This window comes from Myxocyprinus asiaticus, chromosome 10, assembly GCF_019703515.2.
Source record: "Myxocyprinus asiaticus isolate MX2 ecotype Aquarium Trade chromosome 10, UBuf_Myxa_2, whole genome shotgun sequence".
NCBI classification, from domain to species: domain Eukaryota; kingdom Metazoa; phylum Chordata; class Actinopteri; order Cypriniformes; family Catostomidae; genus Myxocyprinus; species Myxocyprinus asiaticus.
Genome location: NC_059353.1, coordinates 17066882 through 17086323, shown reverse-complemented (window position 1 = coordinate 17086323; position 19442 = coordinate 17066882). Strand labels below are relative to the sequence as shown.

Genomic DNA, 19442 nt, shown 5'->3' with positions numbered 1-19442 from the left:
TGGAGGGGAGACGCTGCCCTTCCGGCCGTTCTGTCAGCCGGTGGTCCACCCCACCTCCTGTGAACCAGGGGAAGAGACGAGGGGAGGCGTGGAGAGAGGGAAAAGGCGAGCGGAGACACAGAGAGAGAAAGAGAAAGAGAGAGAAGAACTTGCTCGCCGGCTCCCAGACGCGCTGTCGCCCGGTCCTCAACCGCTCCTCCGCCCTCTGGCGGACGCCAGCTCGCTCCTCCTCCTTGTGGACGGAACCACTCCTCCCCTTCTTTGGCAGATGGCAGCGGTTCCTCTGGCTCTCGGTGGCCGGCAGCGACCCCTCCGTCCCCAGGCAGACAGCCGCGGCAGCTCCCCTGGCGGATGGCAGTGGCGAGGACTCCGTGGCAGCGTATCCCTCCTCCCTCCCGGGTTTCGGCACCACTGTAACAGATAAAGGACGGGCAAGGAGGAGACGGGAACCGGCTGAACAGTCAACATAAAGTTTAAATAGAAACTCAACATAAAACAAACAAACAAACACACACACATGCAACGCGGCCGCATGTCTCTCTCTCTCTCTCTCGAACTGGCGCCTCCGGCTCACCTTTATCTCGCTCTCCCACTTATCAGCTGATGGCCACACCCTCCTCCTCATCACAAGCGTTTTCATATTAGGGGTCGTTCACACCGAACACATTTTTGCGTCCATCAGTGTGGTTTTTCAATTGTTTTCCTATGTAAACAAGCTCTAGATGGACCTCTTTAACCATTGCACAGTGTCTCATGCCAGAGCTCCACTGGAAAGCAAAAATGCCCACTATTTAAAGCTGAAATGTCCCGTATTTGGCTGGTAGAAAGTTGGCAACCCTAATTACAACTTTATAGTAATGACAACATAATCCCAGTAAACCTTGTAATTTGGTAAAAACAATACACCAAGCAATCTGACTTTTATCACCTGGCAGATGAAAAAAAATGGGGGAAAAAAAAATCACATAAACTTGATAAGACCTGAGCCATATCTAGGATCCAGAATATCACTGAGGAGAGGGCTCTTTTGACTTGGGCATATAAACAACCACAAAGCAACCACCCAAACACCCTATCAACCTCATAGCAACACTCTAAAACACTCAGAACACCTTAGCAACCACATGGCAATGTCCTGGCAACTGCTCGTAACAACCTAGCATCATGGTGGCGAGTTTTACAAGGGCAAGTACCACCTACATTTAGACTGTGTTGAATCAGGGTGTTTGCAAGTGTGTCGAAGTGTGTAGGTCAGGGGTCGGCAACCTTTTTGACATGGAGTGCCATTTTTTATTTTCCTGGTTCCCCCCAAAAAAACATGCAAATGTATGCGATTTTACGAAGTACGAGTCTACTTGTGAAAATATTTCTATTTTGCATTTTTCTAATTTCATTGTTTATTTTTCATTACAAATATTATCAGCATAACAGCTTGAGTGAAAATTTTGTGCAAAACCTGATGATTATGATATAATCATGATCCTGCATGTGAATTTTCACAGAGCATCTTAAGTGCTTTAATGAGAGAAAACCTGTCCTTTTGTACAAAATGAGTTAACACAGGTAATGTCACAAATTTGCTTATTTGATTACTGATCATGAAATTGTGTGGAAACTTAAATATTTCTTATATTATGTCATTGTAATCATGTAATCACCAATACGCAAGCAACAGCGAGAGAGGGACAGGCTATTTTATTTATTTGAAGTTTTTCGCACCTGACATGCATATCAATCTACATCTTGATGTAATCCTTCCTCATGATCACACAGCGTGTTTTCATCAGCTGAATGGGAGACTAAACACTATTAAAGTGTGACGAGACTCACGCTGCCCATGCAAGCCATTTGCGCATCACAAGCCGATCAACTATTTAGCCCTTTTCGGTGAATCACACATGCAAAATCCTCAAACTTTATTTCTATGTTGATTTTTACCTAAAGAATAATAGTTCAACAACATAGTCATAGTCATAATGAAAATTCTGAACAATTTGTATGAGATGGTGAAATCGTAAGATATCATACGACTTTCACTCCTATAGAGACCAACCAGATAACATGATCTATACAATACAGGCATCAAATTTTAGTTTGTTTCCCATCCAACACTTTATTTTAGGAAAGGAAATGTCAGTAAACAAATTTGGTTACTAACTCCATATTTATCCAATACAAATGACTGATGTATATCAATAACCTGTAATTCACTTCTTTCTTCTCTTTTCATATCCCTGATGTTATTTTCCTTTTATGTTTAGGGTTTGGGTAAGGGTGTTGACCTTATGGTTAGGTTTAGGTTTGGGTTAGGGCTTAAACTAAGGAAAATCAGAATAACATTGTTCGTTGGTTTGTTAATTTTTCTATATGTAAAAGCCAACTCGTAAGATTTCTTGCCATTTCGCCATCTTGTACTATCACTGCAACTTTTCATGAGACTGGGTTGTCTTTGAACCACTCCATCAGATGCCATCTTTAATATTTCCATCATTTACATTTAGTAATTTATCAGATGCTTTTATCCAAACTGACTTACAAATGAGAAACATAGCAAGAAATTTGTCATAAACATCTGTCAACAACTTCTGCAGTATCGCACTGCCAGGTTCTCAGAGTGGCTGGAGTAGAATAGAAGCAAGCGTAGAAGATAGAGACAGACAAGATGTTTTTTTTGGGAGGTTTTTTTTAAAATATTGTTAAATATTAAGTGCATTATGTGTGGATTTTTTAAGTGCTCTCGGAACAGATGTGTTTTCAGATGGTTCTTGAATGTTGAGATGGTTTTAGCAGATCTTGTGGAGGTTGGAAGCTCATCTTTGCGACGGGACCACCAGGCGCCGCTTGTTCATTGACCGCAGAGAGCGAGCTGGGACATAGACCTGGAGGAGTAAATTGAAGTAAGTGGGTGCTGTTCCACTGGCTGTCCTGAAGGCCAGAGTCAAAGTCTTGAATTTGATTCGAGCAGTTACATGTAGCAAGTGGAGTAAACCCCACGAATCAACAGCCATCAACCTCCGAACCGCACGTGCAGAATTGTTGGAAGAATCATTGGCAGTGAAGGATACATCTATGCTGCCTTAAAAAATCGGCCAGATGAAGGCATCCCAATAGACAAGATGTTACGAAAACTTTGATTCGCACATGCCTTGTTGTCTTCCTACCTCTGTATACTGCCTATGTAGTAGAGGTCAACCGATATACAATAGAAGTTTTATTGATATTTGGCTTTAATACAGGTAACAGTTAAAGGGAACTGTTGAGAAGAGAGCAAGAGAGAATGAAACACCCTAGCACTTTAAACATCATGAGCTCATATGTGTCTGTCGCGGCTCTGATATGCGGGACTGTTTAATTGAGATTGTTTTGCACACCGGTCTATTATTGTGGTAACACGATGGCACTAACAACAAAACTAACTGCGAATGTTCATTTACATGTCTCAGACGGCTCTTTAAATTGTAAGCAGGTGATTGTTGACGCGGCCTAAGAAACTAATTGGCCAAACAGGAAAATGTATCAGCCTCTGCGATATATCGGTTGACCACTACTACGTAAGCAGCATTTTTCAGGTTTTGAACAGTCTTTATCATCATTAATTTATGTATAATGAATCCATTGTTGCAAAAGCAGAGCAGGTCATTGCTGTCATAGTTGTGGGAATGTGTATCATAGTTAACTTAATCGCTGTGTGACAGCAGTGTTGATGGGAACCTAAAGCCACCTTTCACTGTCTCCGACATTCACATATGACTGTCGTATTTCTCCCCCTAGTGGCAGTCATGATAAATTGTCATTCTGCTCGCAATGTATTTTTTTTCATTGAATGAGAAACTACCAAAGGTTTACCTTAGAATGACATTACTGTGTGTGTTTTTAATCACATGTTTACTGTAATTCTAAAAGCTTTTTGTGATATTTGCAACTTAAACAATGAATTCTGGCTTTTACATTATTAACTGTCCAAAATACAGAAGAGCTCGAGTTGAAATATTTGAACACATCCGAGGCTCAAATCGGATCCGAAAATGTCGCATCCGGAGACAGTCGGAACCTCACGCAGCCCCTGTGTGACTCTCCATTGGAAATGAATGACTTCCGGTCTGTCATTTGTCAAATGCAGTGAAAAGTCGGCTTTACAAAGAGTCTTGACTTTAAGACCCAACAAGGAATCTACTGCTCTCTATGGAAAATATTTCAACCCAACAGGAAGCCACAAAAATACATGAGCTCCAGCCATCTGATCCACTCCCAAACACTCAACACAGAGGTTAAGGATGTTTAAGCAATAAGACATTCCTGATGTTCTGGAGACAAATTCCCCAAATTCCTGTTTGTGAGATGCTTACTCTCTGAGCTAAGTGAAAAGGACATAAACAGACTGGAGGTTGGCTGGAACAACACTATATAGTACATACAAATTGTAAGGTTCAATCATGACAATAACTACAGCATGTCTCAATCAAATATTTACAGTGGGGGAGAGAGAGACCCATTAGAGGGTTTCTTTACCCATTTAATCCCAAATTTCCCCCTACTTGGAGAGCCCAATTAATCAAACTGAACAGCTTTTCTAAAACACATTTTTAAAAAGCTGAAAAAAAGATGGCAAACTACAGTCAAAATTTGTCAGTTCTCAAAAAATCCTCAGTTCTTAAGTTCTGCAATTCTAAAATTGCAAACAAAAAGGTAACACTCCAGGCGTGCACTAAAAAGGTGAGTGTGAGTACTGTAAGCTTTCTTGTGCATTTTGATTTTGAAATTTTATTTATGTATTCTAATATCTTACGCATGATGCCTGATAGATCAAATCAGATCCTCTGATCGGACTCTTTCACTCAAAGCCAAATCTCATATTCTTGACTCTCACTGTCCTCTGCTTTGCTTATCACAGAGATCCCACTGATGTCAGGCAATATATCTGATAATCATGTAACACAATTATAGGGACATTATAACTTACTGAACAGCATGGTGGCTACAAAACAAACAGTGAGCGGATAGAATAGAATAGAACATTGACAGTGTATATGATCATCTCTGTGCCCCAGGTTAGAGTATACTGTTGTGTTCAGAAAATTGGCACATACTGTCATTAGCACATTACAGGCATTCAGACATAATGGAATTCAGTGTTGACAGTGTGCCAGTAAGCAGCTCTGATGGCTAAGCAATGGACCATCCCTGTGAGTATTGGGAATCCTGTGGATTAGGTCATCAATAAATCAAGCAGTGCATTCAGTGCTGTCCTACACTGGATAAATAAATGGAATTTCCTGGAATCTGTACCGATTATATGATTATATGCTAAATATTATTTGTGTTACAATATGATATCTCTTGTAAAATACCATAATCCCACTAATGTATTATTGTGTTTAGCGGAACTGCTTCCATTGTCCTGGATTATTTCTCTTCCCTTACTACCAAGACTTCCTCCAATACCTTATGCGCATAGAGATTTAAAGGTGTATTTAATATTTTTTTCCCTCATTAAAAAAGTTTTGCCCCTAAAGAAATTAATACTTTCGAAAAGTATGTTTTAAATGAGAAAAAGACATAGCCATATCAGTAGCCAAATAAATACCACACATGACCAACTGAATACTACTCACTATATATTGGTAACCTGACAATTATCAGACACTTTTTCTCTCAGAATAAATCAGTAATGGCTGCCTGCGAATAGTGCATTTCTACGATGGCATAGGCAACTGAGAGCATATATTTTTGAGTAATGCTGCATCCATGCTGTTGAGTTAAGTTCAAGATGACTGCCATAACAGCCAGTGCAACATAAATAAAAAAATTACTTTGAGCACCTTTGTTTTTTTGTTTTGTTTCTTTTCATGGAATGTCTTGAAAATGCTTTTAAACTTTATTTAATTTGCAAATAATATATAATATGATTTGCATGCAAAATTACAATCTTTTAAATGTATTCTATTTAAAATCTTAGTATTCAATAGGTGCTTTCAAGGTCTTCAAAATGCGAAGTGCACAAACATCCTCAATGCACTCCATGAGCAAAGGCACACTCTCCTAAACGTGCTTGTGCATGTGAGCACATCTGCTAAATTCATTGATCCAGAGTTATTAAGCACACAATCAATGCTTTCCTAAAGTAACCTTTTCTCTGAGGGCAGGACCACTCAGAATGATGCCCCATTGTGACCACAAGATGAAATAAAACAGGTACATATGAGAAAATCATCTATGCAGGAGCAGTTATAAATAAAATTCTACAGAAAACATGAATGTTTTAAACTTACTGTGTAACCCAGTTTAGGACTATGTTACAACTAAGCCAAGAGAGATTTATGCTGTACACATATTAGCAAATATATTTGTAATGAGGCACCACAACAAGGTCTGCAATCTGTGTAATGAAAAATATAATCATTGCTTTGCAAGCAATACAGTTCTCATTCATTTGATCATTGACTAAATAACTATTGTTCTAGCTCATCTTTGTTAAGTTCAAAGAAGTAAAAGTGATCAATTGACAAGTGATAACTTGGAATTTGATAAGTTACTGGCATCTTTGTCTCTCTACTCTTCCATGCAAATGTCCTGCCTGAGGCTTTGTTTTTAAAAGACCACACCCTGCTGTATTGTATAGTGAATGTATGAATATGTATGATGTGGGTGCAGGAAGGATAGGGATGGCCTAGTTGTGATCAGACACATGAAGCCCAGCTTACATGGCTATATTCTTCACAGGAAACAGTCTACTCTCGACCCATCCGCTGTACCAGGGCCGAGACACACCATGCACAAAGCCATCTGAGCGAAACACAGGGTTTGCTTCGCAAAACACTAACTAACTGTAGATTTTGTGAAAGCTGAGTCTAAAAAATGATTATTTTTAGTGGTAAGATTCATTAAATAAAAAAGTCATCTCTACAACACCATAATGTGAAATAAAGCTGAAAGCAGGGTAGATGGTTGAAGGAATACAGTCTGTTCAATAGGTTTCATCTGCATTAAATTAAATATGGTGTCTACCTTAATTAAGGTGAACAGTTTCTTGTTTTAGTCAACATTTTGTTCTGATAAAACTGTCCATATAAAAAATGCACAAACACTTGATCTCTAATGAATTAAAGATTATGGCAGAAGGCCAAGTGAGGATACATCTCTGATCATTATCAATACATTATCAATGAAAAGCTTACTCCTTTTTTTAAGTTACTAAAATAATAACTTTAATAAATGTTTCAATAAATAAAATAAATGTTATTTCATCATAATATTCACTGCTCATTCTCTGTGTTTTTTAGCCTGTGAAAAAGAAAAAGTCATCTGGTGGACTCCTTCAAATGCTTCAAAACTCTCGCCAGGTTATTGGATCAAGAGAGTTAAAATAATTCTGTGGCGCTCTGCTGGATGGCTGAGGATTGTGCTAATGTTTTGAGAGGGGGTCACATTCTGGTTGCATCCCGTAGTATTTATCTGCGGGACATTGTTAGGAGGAGGTTCTTCTGTAGAAGCCTGAGCTCGACCATGACCTCAGACCTGTGTGTGTTAACAGTGATAAATTAGCATTGTGTCAGTGGAGTGTCACTTTCTCCACGCTTCCCTGAACTCTGCCTATAACTCACACACAGCCTCCTGATCTCTGTTGACCCCTGCTTTGCCATGGATGCCATAGTAAGATCGTTAAATAAAACATGTGATGGGGTCTCATGTACTTCTAAGCTGTACTATGCAGTTCTTATGAATCAGGCCCTGCACTACATACTGCCAGCTTCATAAGTATAGAGTCTCACACAGTGGTTTGAGACGTTAAAGAGACAATTCACCCAAATATGAAAACTCTTCTGAAGCCATGCAAATTCATTTTTCATTTTAAAAGTCATTATTCACTGACAATTTTCCCCCTTCAGTAAGCTGCTATCTGAAGAACCGCTTTGAAGCTTGAAAGATTCAGTCCCCATTCATTATTAATGCATGTAAAAGAGTGGCCAGTACAATCTAGGAAAAAAAAACAACAGAACTGGGGCTATCAAGCTCTAAAACGACGACGAAAAATAAAAAAGCAACATTGTCTAACTTCATTGTCAGCTATTGTCTAACTTCAGAAGACTTGGAATAAAGCACATATGGACCATAAGGTCATTTGGACAATTTTTTGTAAGTTTGGATCTTGAAAATGGCAGTAATGAAATTACAGCATATGGATTTTGGAATACCATGAGCTCAAGTAAATAATGACATAATTATAATGTTTGGGTAAACTAATCCACTAAAGAAGTGATAGTAGTTTTTTTATTTTTATCTGATCCCAAGTGGTCTCAATGTAGTAATCAGTGGGCGTCTCCAAACCAGGATGGGCGTTTCTCAACTATCCAATGAAAGTAGGGAATCTCAATGTAGTAGGCTAATCTTGTAAAGAGGATGAAAAGCACCTATCCTGGTTTGAAAATGCCCATTGATTGGGAAATGGCCATTTTTGGCAAGCTTGCGATTTATTATCATGCAATAACACACTGACATAGTGACTGATGGATATCGTCATAAAATCAGAGACCCTCCAAAAAGATAAACATCTTTCATATTCCGCAAGTTATATAAGTAGAACTGTATATTGCATTAAGAAATTATTAAGAATATTGTTAAGAATTAACAAAGCAAAGCACAGAGAACACATGTTGACACATCTGTATCAGTATATATATATATATATATATATATATATATATATATATATACTGTATATATACAGTATACATATATACACTGTATATATATATATTCTGACCTGCATTCTCTCTCATTGTGCTTTGAGAACAGGATTTCCTCCAGACACAAAGGTCTAACATAGGGCCACACTGATTAACATGGTGACTGCTTTACCGACATTCCTGCTATTCATACAAAAGGTATTTTTCTATCTGTGAGAAACAGATCAGTCACACAGTAAATGCATGAGCTTACACAATAATTAACAATCATTAAGAATTTAATACAATCACAAAAAGAGCACCCCAATTTTTGGTCACAATAAAGGGAATTTTTAATTCATTTAGGTATTAAAGGTATACAGTAGTTCACCAAAAAATTAAAATTCTGTTGTCATTTATTCAGTCATGTTATTCAAAATCGGAATTACTTTCTTCTTTGGCAAACAATAGGAGATATTTGAAAGAATGAACGGAAAACTGCAGCATGAACAATGAAAACATACAGTGACCAAAGGTTGTAGAGCTTCAAGGAGGACAAAAAATTAAAAAATAAAAACACAGAGAAAATGGTGAAGCCAATTGATAACTTTGTGTGAGGAACAGCCCGAAATGTCAGAAAAGCTGTTTGCTTTCAATTGTCCTCGGTGTGACAAATTTTTTATTATAATCTTTTTTTATTTTCTCCCCTTTTTCTCCCCAATTTGGAACGCCCAATTGCCAATGCGCTCTAAGTCCTCATGGTGGCGTAGTGACTCGACTCAATCTGGGTGGCGGAGGACGAATCTCAGTTGCCTCCGTGTCTGAGACCTTCAATCTGCGCATCTTATCACGTGGCTTGTTGAGCGCGTTACCGCGGAGGCATAGCGCATGTGGAGACCTCACGCTATTCTCCACGCGCCCCACCAAGATTAAACCACATTATTGTGACCACAAGGAGGTTACCGGGCCAGTTTGGTTGCTTAGGAGACCTGGCTGGATTCACTCAGCACGCCCTAGATTCGAACCTGTGACTCCAGGGGTGGTAGTCAGTGTCTTTACTCGCTGAGCTACCCAGGCCCCCAGTGTGACGTATCTTTTACAGGCCTTGGTCACTGTAAGCTACCATTGTATGGAAAAGATCAGTGTGAAGGGTCTCTTTTTTTGTATTAGGAATGTCATATGGGTTTGGAACGACATGAGGCTGAGTAACTGAAGACTTTTTAATTGTATTTTAGGCGAACTATTCTTTTAAAACAGCTGAAGGATGGCTTGAATGATGTTTCCAAAATGATGTTTCAGCAGATTGTCCTTACCTCTCCGTAGTCGGTGGTGAGGATGAGGGTTCGGTCATCACAGCAGCTGACGGTGGAGGGCAGGAACTGCTCCTGGTCTCGAACCCACACACGAGCTCCCTGAGAAATAGAGAGAAATCATATGAGATAGAAACTAACTACAGCAAACTAATCAGAAAAGCCAGAGAATAGCTTATGGTCAAGGTCAGTTAAAACCAAGGGGTCAACGTTTTGCTAGTTAGGCCCAGTTAGCTTTTGCTGGTAGATTATGTACACCTTTCTTAATTGATGGCCATTCAAAAGTAGCCATGTATTCTGCCTAAATAAATTTTTTGCAAGCAACATACACTACTGTTCAAAAGTTTGGAATCACCATGATATTTTTATGTTTTTATAAGAAAATTATTATTTATTTTACTGAAGACGCTGCTTTAAATTGATTAATGGAATATTCCGGGTTCAATACAAGTTAAGCTCAATCGACAGCGTTTGTTGCATATTGTTTATTTATTTTTTTTTTTTTTTAAGCTAACACGTGAGATGAAAGTGTCATAGAAGCAACACGAAATTACGTTGTTACTTCAGGAAATGTGCTTTTCATGTCACATTTGTGTTTATGACACTATCGGTTAGGTTTAGGTGTTAGGTGTTTAGGTGTTAGGTGTTTTTTCACCTCTCATTTGCTTTTTTAAAACTATTGGTTTAGGTTAAGTTTTAGGTTAGGGAGGTACGTTTTACTCATTAAAACTCCATTTAAATGAACCTTAAAAACCTTCTCTGATTACAACACCATTTCACTCCCTTTTGGCGCCACCTGCTGGACATTTTACTGGGAAACTGCAGCAAAACGTGTAATGATGTAATTTTGTTTTGCAAAAATGTTGCCAAAGTTAAGTAATGTTCATGAGATCAAGCTAGTTTCATCCCATGCTTTCTATAGCACTTCCCAAAGATGTAATTGGTTTGTAGGACAATTTTCACAGACCTTATAATCAGATCACACTCCTCTAACAGCAGCTCAATGCCTCAAACTTAGACTCATCAATTCATTATACCAATTTCTAATAATTTACCATCTAGTCTTTCTACCCATTTCTTCTTATTTGGCAGAGTCAGATATTGCTTTTTATTTCAAACCTTGCCTAAAAGGACAGCATTTCAGAGTCTACTCCTTACTGTTGTAGATTAAACTGGTGTTTGGCATTAACTGTTTATTGAAATTGCTAGTTTAGCACCTGTGAGGGGTCTGCTTCTCATACTAGAGGCTCTGATTAACTTGTCCTCTTGTTTTCGTGCTTTTGGGCTGTCCACTTCTCTCTCGGTCCTGGCCAGATCCAGTTTTATTTCTTTTTTTTCAAGTCAGTGTTGCATAGAAAAGTCTTAATCTCTAATACTGATGAGGTTTTTTTTTTTTTTTTTGTCATTTATCAAACCAAAATGTGACTTTTTAGTGTAAAGTGAAAATTCAAATATACTCAATACTTCAGCAGCTGAAAAAAGACACTTTTTTTGCAATGTTTAAATGTCATTAATAGCGCAACAGTTTTAACTGTTCTAATAATTAATTTTAAAAAAAAAAGTTTCTTAAGTACCAGATTAGCACATTAGAATGATTTCTTAAATATTAGGTGAAACAGTATATTCTTAGTAATGTAAGACCTGCTGAAGGGCTTGGGACTGTGCAACTTCTTATAGTGTCATCAGCCAATCATCAATGTCATGACATCATTTTTCATGGCACTGTCATGGTATTTATGGCCAGGTGATTGACTCAAAAACAACTGGATCTAGAACTAAGTGCCCATGAGTAAAGATTGCAGATTTCAAATCACATACTTTCAAGGGGTCATACACAAGATCACTTTTAAACACATTGTGATGGAGAGATTTCCTTGATATTGTGGTTGGTAAGCAACGAATGGTACAATGCCAAAGTACAGGAATATTATGTTCTTTTAAAAAGTGCTGAGAACAGAACATAATAATATAGAGAGGATATCAGAGAGCAATTACAATTGATCCATGAAAGACTGACAGAAGTTGGCAGGGTTGCCCAAACCAAGCAGTGATCTTAAGTTACCACAGCCCAACCCTTAAACCCCATTAAGATTTCCTAGCTGCTCTGTCTCTATCCTGCACCATCATTAAACCACCACAGCCATTTCGTTTTGCTACTCTTTCATACATACATACAGTGGTGCATTTGACTGGGTGAAAGCTCCCTCCCAATAGATCTAAGTGCAAATTGTGGGTATATGGGCAGCATAGAACACTATTCATGCCTACAGCACATGCTGGAAACCAAAGCCTTTTCAGAGCACCAAACCCTGTACTTGTCTGTGTTTAAAAAGAGATGGTTGTTTCTCATGTCAATGTTAAGAAGAAAGTGTTGTTTCCCCATGCAAAACTCAATGTCATAATGCTAGGGTGTTTTGGGTGGTTGCTTACTGGCCCAAGTAAAAAGAGCCCACCCCCAAGTCACTATGATATTCTGGTCCCTAGATATTGCTCGGGTTCCTCCTTCAAAGTAAGTCCACGGGACTTTCTTTCACCTGTTTTATCAGATGAAAATCGTAAGTCTGTTCGCTTAGAAAATTAACATAATACATCTCAACAAGTAGCGTGATTTGAGGTATCATTCATGTCCATAGCACAAACAGTGCAGTATGAGTGTGGCTGACAGGTCTCTTGCTTAATGTAAAGGAGGAAGCAGGAACCGGGTTTACAACCAAAAGACTTTTAATTCAACATAAAACTTTTCAGCATAACAAAACCATAACGCACACACAGCTCTGTGTGCTCTCTCATTCTGATGACTTTTCAGTCCAACAGGCTGAATGCACATATTTAATGGCTATGTGCACCTCCCTCTCTTTCCCGAACTGGTGTCTCAGGCTCCTCTTTATCCCTCTCCTAGCTGATTGCGGTAACTCAGAGCCAGGCATCCATCCTAACAGCCCGGCCCTGACTTCCTCCTCTTCACAATGAGTTACCCATCAAAGCTAAATCCTTAGGTTTAGGGGTTTGTTAAAATTCATAAGCCAAAGAACAACAGTAAAAACCATCACTAATAAATTCCTGCCAGGAATCAATGTCCTTACTTGTCCGCATTATTCCAGAGTACCATTATTGAACGAAACCCCAGAAGCTTCAGCTTAACCCACACATTACTTCCTGTTTTCGATTTATGATGAAAACAGATGCAATGAAAGGGTGGTCTAGCTAAGCTTTTGTCTTTTTGTGTGGCAGTCCTTAAACAAAGTCACTGACTTCCACGTTTTTGATCGGAAGGACAAGAATGCAGAAATGGAGACGCAAAAACAGGAAAACACATGTCTGGCTGTTAAGACCAGTAGTCACTTCCTGCTGTTGTGAGCCATTTGTGTTCTTCACATTTGAATCATACACCAAAAAAAGTCTGTAAATGTAACAAGATTGTTGGTGTTAGTTGGGGCAGTGTGACCATGACAATTCTGTTCCCAACATTATAAATACGATAAAAGCCAACATTAGAATGTTTGTAATGTTGTCGTTTGTTGGGGCAGTGTAAACCAGACTTTACACTGACAGTCCACACAGTGTGAGCATTCAGATGGCCAATGGAGTGTTGAGAGAGTAGTTTGTCCAACAGCACATGAGAACCAAAAGATCAATGGGAGCAGCTTCGGCCAGGAAACCCAAGCCCCAAGGTCAGAGCTCAGGGATATCAATCCTCATCAACTATTGATAACGAGCCGACATGTGCAACAGCGCTGGGTTCTGTCAGCAGCATGTGCATGCACACACACAATATATATCCACTCTTTCCAAAACACACTGTATGAAGATGATCATAGACACATGATACTGGAAAAAAGAAGTGGTTATAATGAGGCCAGACACATTCAAGGTTTTAAGTGGTGTGTCAGGACCAGGGGCGTTGCTAGACTTGGGCTGAAGGGGGTTTAGCCCCAAACATTTTCTGGATAGCCTAGAATGTAAATTACTTTCTCCCAAGCTACAATATATACACATGTAAAAATGTAGTTGACAATATCACTTAATTACAATGATAATCCTTTTCAAAATGATTGTGAACAACTAAAGGCCAAAATATACTTCTGTTTTCTATGTGCAACTAAGTCTTGCACAAATTCATCTCGAAATTTCATTAACAGCACAGTCCGCATGTGCAGCCCAAATGTTATAGTCAAGCAGATTGTCCACATCTGTGCATGCCATCTGTATGTGCCTGGATCTGACTGTAATAAACAGTCTCATAAAGCTGTCATTGTGCGCATGCATTGAACTGTATGGGGTCGTGGTCAAAAGAGTATACTTTAAAAGGCTAGAGCACACAACCGTGCACGAGACATAACAGCACGCATAAGTGAAATATATACCATCGCTTTAAGTCAGAACCATTGGCAAAGACAGCAATGTTACCTGGGGTGGAGCTGTAAAAACGTCACAGCCATGCCTGAGCCTGCTCCATGCCACAACACAGCCACGCCTGAGCCTGCTCCATGCCACGTCACAGCCATGCCTGAGTCTGTTCCACGCATTGTCATGGCCTCATCTGAGCAGTTGGACCTGGAGATGGTTCCCACCTTTGTACCCACACTTAGGTCTCCTGAGCAGGCAAGGGGAACTTTCAACCCTCTGATCCCGCCTGGACCCTCCGAGCCCTGGACTCCGCCTTGGCCTGTCGGTCCCTCGACATTGCTTCGGCTCTGCATTCCCTCGGATCCACTGCGGTCCTTCAGCTTGTCGGCTTTGTCGGGGTCTCTCGTCCCTCCGGCTCCTCCTCGGTCTGTCGGTTACCTGGCTCAGCCTTGGCTCTCCCATCCTCTGGCTGCGCCTCGTCCCTCTGATCTGTCAGCTCCACCAGGGACCTCCTTCCCTATGGCTCCACCTTGGTCCTCAGCCCCACTGGCTCTGCCTCAGACTTCCGATCCCCCAGCTCCGCCTTGCTCCTCTGAGCCTCCGAGCCTCCAGCACTGCCTTGGTCCTCCCTGCCTCCGGCTCCACCCTGGCCCTTCGAGTCTTCGGCTACTCTCCGGGTATCCAGTTCTCCATGGCTCCGCCCCTCGAGCCTCTCCCGGCTCCACCTTCCATGGCTCCGCCCCTCGAGCCTCTCATGGCTCCACCTCCCATGGGCTCCACCCTGATCCCATGCTCCACGCCCTGCCAAGCCATGCCTCAAGACCCCCCCCCAGCTCCCTGTTGAACTTTGGAAATGATGCCATGTTTTGTGTTTTGTTCATGTGTTAGTGGGTGGGATATGTCATGTGTATTTTGTTGATTCATGTTTTTCATGTCTTTTATTTTGAAAGTTATTTCCTGTTTCATGTCATGTGTCCCTAGTCATGTGATTTCATGTCCTCCCTCCATGTTCATGTGTCTTGTTTTCATTGGTTTATTGGTTTATTATCTTGTTATCAGTTCTGTCTGTTTATTGGTTATCTTTGTCATGTGTTCTCCCATGTCCATGTATTTAAACCCTCATGTTTTCCATTGTCCTTTGTCAAGTATTGTTGATGTAGTTTGGTTCATAGTCATGCCATGTAAAAGTCAAGTCAAGTTCATGTTTTGTTTTTGTTTCATGTTTATGTTAGGGTTTATTGGATTTCACGTTTATTAATAAATTGCACTTGGGTTCTTATCATCATCATCGTCTTTGTCATCATCATTATCAACAGCATCGTTACATTATGTTAGCGCCATACTGAACAGAGCATGTCAAGTTAATCAAATCACAAAATAAACCGTGCCAAGATAATCACACAGAAAAATATACATGGTGCTTTAAAATGTTCTTGTACCCTGAAATCAACCCCATTCTGCCAAATTACTGACAAGAAGAATCCCCCATCAGACATTTTTGCATCAATTAAAATGTGTTTACATTTTCCAGTGCATTACTGTTGACTGTATTACATCATTTACAACTAAAAACAACTAGCTTTTGGCATAACTGTGTGGACGTTTCACCTGGAAACTGGAGCTCATACGTGCCCATACATACGTTCAACAACACTAACAGTTTTGGCCACTCGGGGCAGTGGTTCAAGATTCGGTAAGCACAGACCGATTTCAGCGACAGAAATTCACAGTGCGATTAGTCTGAATGTCTTCTAATATCCACTGACATACAGCTGCAATGTTATTATTCTATTTAAAAGACATTCTATTGTCTATTTTTAAAAAAAGCATATATTTCCAAGATTTTAACTTGCAGTCTTTGTCACCCCATACGGAAAATAAAACAAATAGCTGTACCAACGAGCAGCACAAGGTAATTATTGCTTATATTTTAATTTAATTGCATCTTTTCTCTGAATTTTTCATTCTATTTTTTCAGTTGATCACTTATTTTATTCTCTTTATGATCAAACATTTATTGCAGCATTAATAACAGAATTTAAATTCCTCAAAAAAAAATGGAACCCTGGTTTGAATTATTTATACTTGTACAGTAGGTTGCTTTGCATTTTAATAAAATGCTTAAGGGCATAGCCCCGAATGTCATTTACAGTATGTCTAGCTGCCATACTATCATAAAAGCTTAAAAATAGCCTGAAATGCCAGAAAGGTACATCCATTTTAAACCCAGGCAGACTGAGATTGGCATTTCTAGTAAGCATGCACTTAAGGATATGCCATCTTTGAGGAGACCATTGTGTCATCTCTTTTCTAAACTGTTCCACACTTCACTGAATCCTGTATCAACAGAGGATCTCTTTCAGGTTTCTTTTAAAAGCCATGCTAAAAGTAGCTCTAATGCATGGGACCTATGGGACTGAGTTAAAGGGGCCTTTAATAAACAGAAAAAGAAGGGGTGGGGATTCTGAAACTGTATGCTAATGTGCTTTCTTGTTGTTTGACAAGAAGAGGAAGACAGCTAACAATCAACCTCTCTTGACATCAATCATCACACACACGTGTGACGAGACTAAACAGGACTAAAAACCACCATCGGTGCACATGTTCAGTAGGCGTTCCCTCCCCCAACAAAATCAGCTTTAGATGTCACAATACCTTAGTTTACAGAAACACAAGAAAGGCAGCTAAACATTTTAACTGAAATCAAGGATCAGATCTGTGACTGGCACGAAAGGAAAATGACTTAAGCACAGGGCATGGAAAAGCTGTTTCACGTGTCGTGATTGAGGGTCTACAGATTTAAGAAGATCAGCTGCCGTTGTTACATAATTCAAAATTACAGCATTTCAGCTGTTTTCAGTCTCTGGGTCTGACCTGCACGTGCCTGGTAGTGGGAACAGGACGGGGGGGGGGGGGGGGGGGGGATAGAGAGAGAGTGAGGAGAAAGTGGAGAGAGAGAGGAGAGAGAGAGGAGAGAGAGACGAGCCTGCCGGCCCCGGACACAGCATCAACTGGCCCTCAGCTCGCTGTACTGCTTCCGTCCGCGACGCCGGGCGATGGCACTGGACCCCTCAGCCGTCACTTTCGGTTGCCGGTTGATGCAGTGCTCCAGTGCCACCGGATTGAGCACTCCCTCTGCATCGCGATCCTCAGTCAACGGCGAGGACTGCTTGATGCCGCATAACATTATGTGATGGTACAATGAGAATAAACTTTCCTGGAATATTTCTCAGGATAATCTTGATGTTTCCCAAAGAAAAGCAATCAAATGATAAAATGGATGAAAAAGAATCCTATATCCTGAGCCATATAGGGATCAAAATATGAGACTTGGAGGTGAGCTCTTTTGATTTGTGTGAGCAATCCCCTAGCAACCATCCAAAACACCCTAGCAACCAACTAGAAACGCCCAAGCAACCACTCAGAATACTGCAGCAACATGCTAAAACTACTCTGAACACATTAGCATTAGCAACCATATACTGTTGCAATCACCCACAACACCGTAGCATTGTGGCAGTGAGTTTTTCTTGGGCAAGCACCACTTAAATTTTTGTCAGGAAATGTAAATATGTAGACAATTTGTCTTTCAAATCAACAGAGAAACATCCAAATAACAGGTGTTTGTCTCTGCTCAAGCCTCAAGGACACTCAATGTCAGGTAGCACCATATCAAGACCCCATGCCCTATACAAAAGGCAAAATGGACAGAGATAAATTACAGTTGCATACAAGTAGTTTAATCCATTGCGCTCCATTCTTCATATTTTCCCAAAAACATCTGCATTACCATATCATCTTTTTTAAATCACATTGAAACACCAATGGAAGCCTCCCTGGCTGGAATGCCTGTATTTCATATTTATTTTGAGTGAACTCAAAGGAGCAGAGGAACTCTGTCTTTTAATATTCCCACTGTAATGACAACATTTTAGACCAGACATGTTTCCACTGGCACTGCTGGAAACCGCCATACCCTCTGTATGATGTCATAGAGTGTGTGGTGAGGTTAAAAGATTTTCCAGCTCCATGATGTGTGCCTCTGAACGGACAGCAGTGTAAATCTGCTTTGTGCATGGGCTGTATTGTATAGACAACAGATGGTCACAGAAACACAAACCTCCTCCTCCCATTCTCTTCTCCGCTTCCCTCATTCCTTCCCCACCTTTCCATCACCTCGGCTGTCTCAAAGCAGAATGGTCATGCTCGGGTCCCAGAGGGCAACCGAGCAGAAATCCCTCAACAAAGGCCAGCTGGGCAACTCTGAGGCAGGATTTTGTCTGTCAAACTGCATTACATGTGCAAACAAAATCCCTCATATCATTCTCTCAGACGTGAATCAGCTTCTTTTAAAGTTCACAGAGTTGTTGCTTTTCTGCAATGTCGCCGTTCACACTGAACGGTAGTTTGAGACATTGCCTTACAGATAAGACTGTAAGACTGATTATGGGCCGTGGTGCCCATAATCATATTTCATAACTTATGAAAACTGAACACTTCTAATTTGTCAGCTAATTTAAAAGCACCTGTTAAAGAGTAATATATTCATTGTAAAGTCCAGCTTCTAAGCTGTAAAATGACACCAATTTCATGTTGGTCAAGTGGAAGTTTTGTATAAGTTTTATTTTTTAAATTTTTTTATTTTTTTAAGCAATGAGCATCAAAGTAGAACAAAAATATTTACTGATTATTAAGCGACTCAAAAGCAAGCATAGAGTATATCCCTGATTTATTTTCTCTCTGCATGGCAGGCAGCATGTATAATAAACAAAATGCTTGATATACTCGTTTTTAATGCTACAATAATTGAATAAACACTTCTGAATCCACAAATTACATTGCCTTTGTTTATTTATGAAATTTAAATTAAGTTATTTCAGAAATTAAGGCCTTTTCTCTCAGTATACTAGCACTTGGCTGTGCACTCACAGAACAATGCAGACACACCAATGCAGAAATATAAATGCAAACCACCACGTTGGACACTACGTGGAGCCTACGGCGTAGGTTTGACGCAGAAGTATAAACTGGCCTTAATACGCTCTGTGACTCTGAACCCTCACAAAAGGCTACTATTACCTCTGTGTGTTAAACAGAGCCAAATTTTGAGGAAATTTGCTAA

General features: G+C 40.0%; 1 protein-coding gene across 1 annotated transcript in view; it reads right to left on the bottom strand.

Annotated features, from left to right (window-relative positions):
• The window catches only part of myo10l3 (myosin X, like 3), a 112005-nt gene that overhangs the window by 68397 nt on the left and 24166 nt on the right, over positions 1-19442 (bottom strand). Inside the window, exon 2 of the mRNA XM_051708809.1 lies at positions 9977-10075. Coding sequence (XP_051564769.1) covers positions 9977-10075 — 99 coding nt within the window. The remainder of the gene's footprint in view (positions 1-9976; positions 10076-19442) is intronic.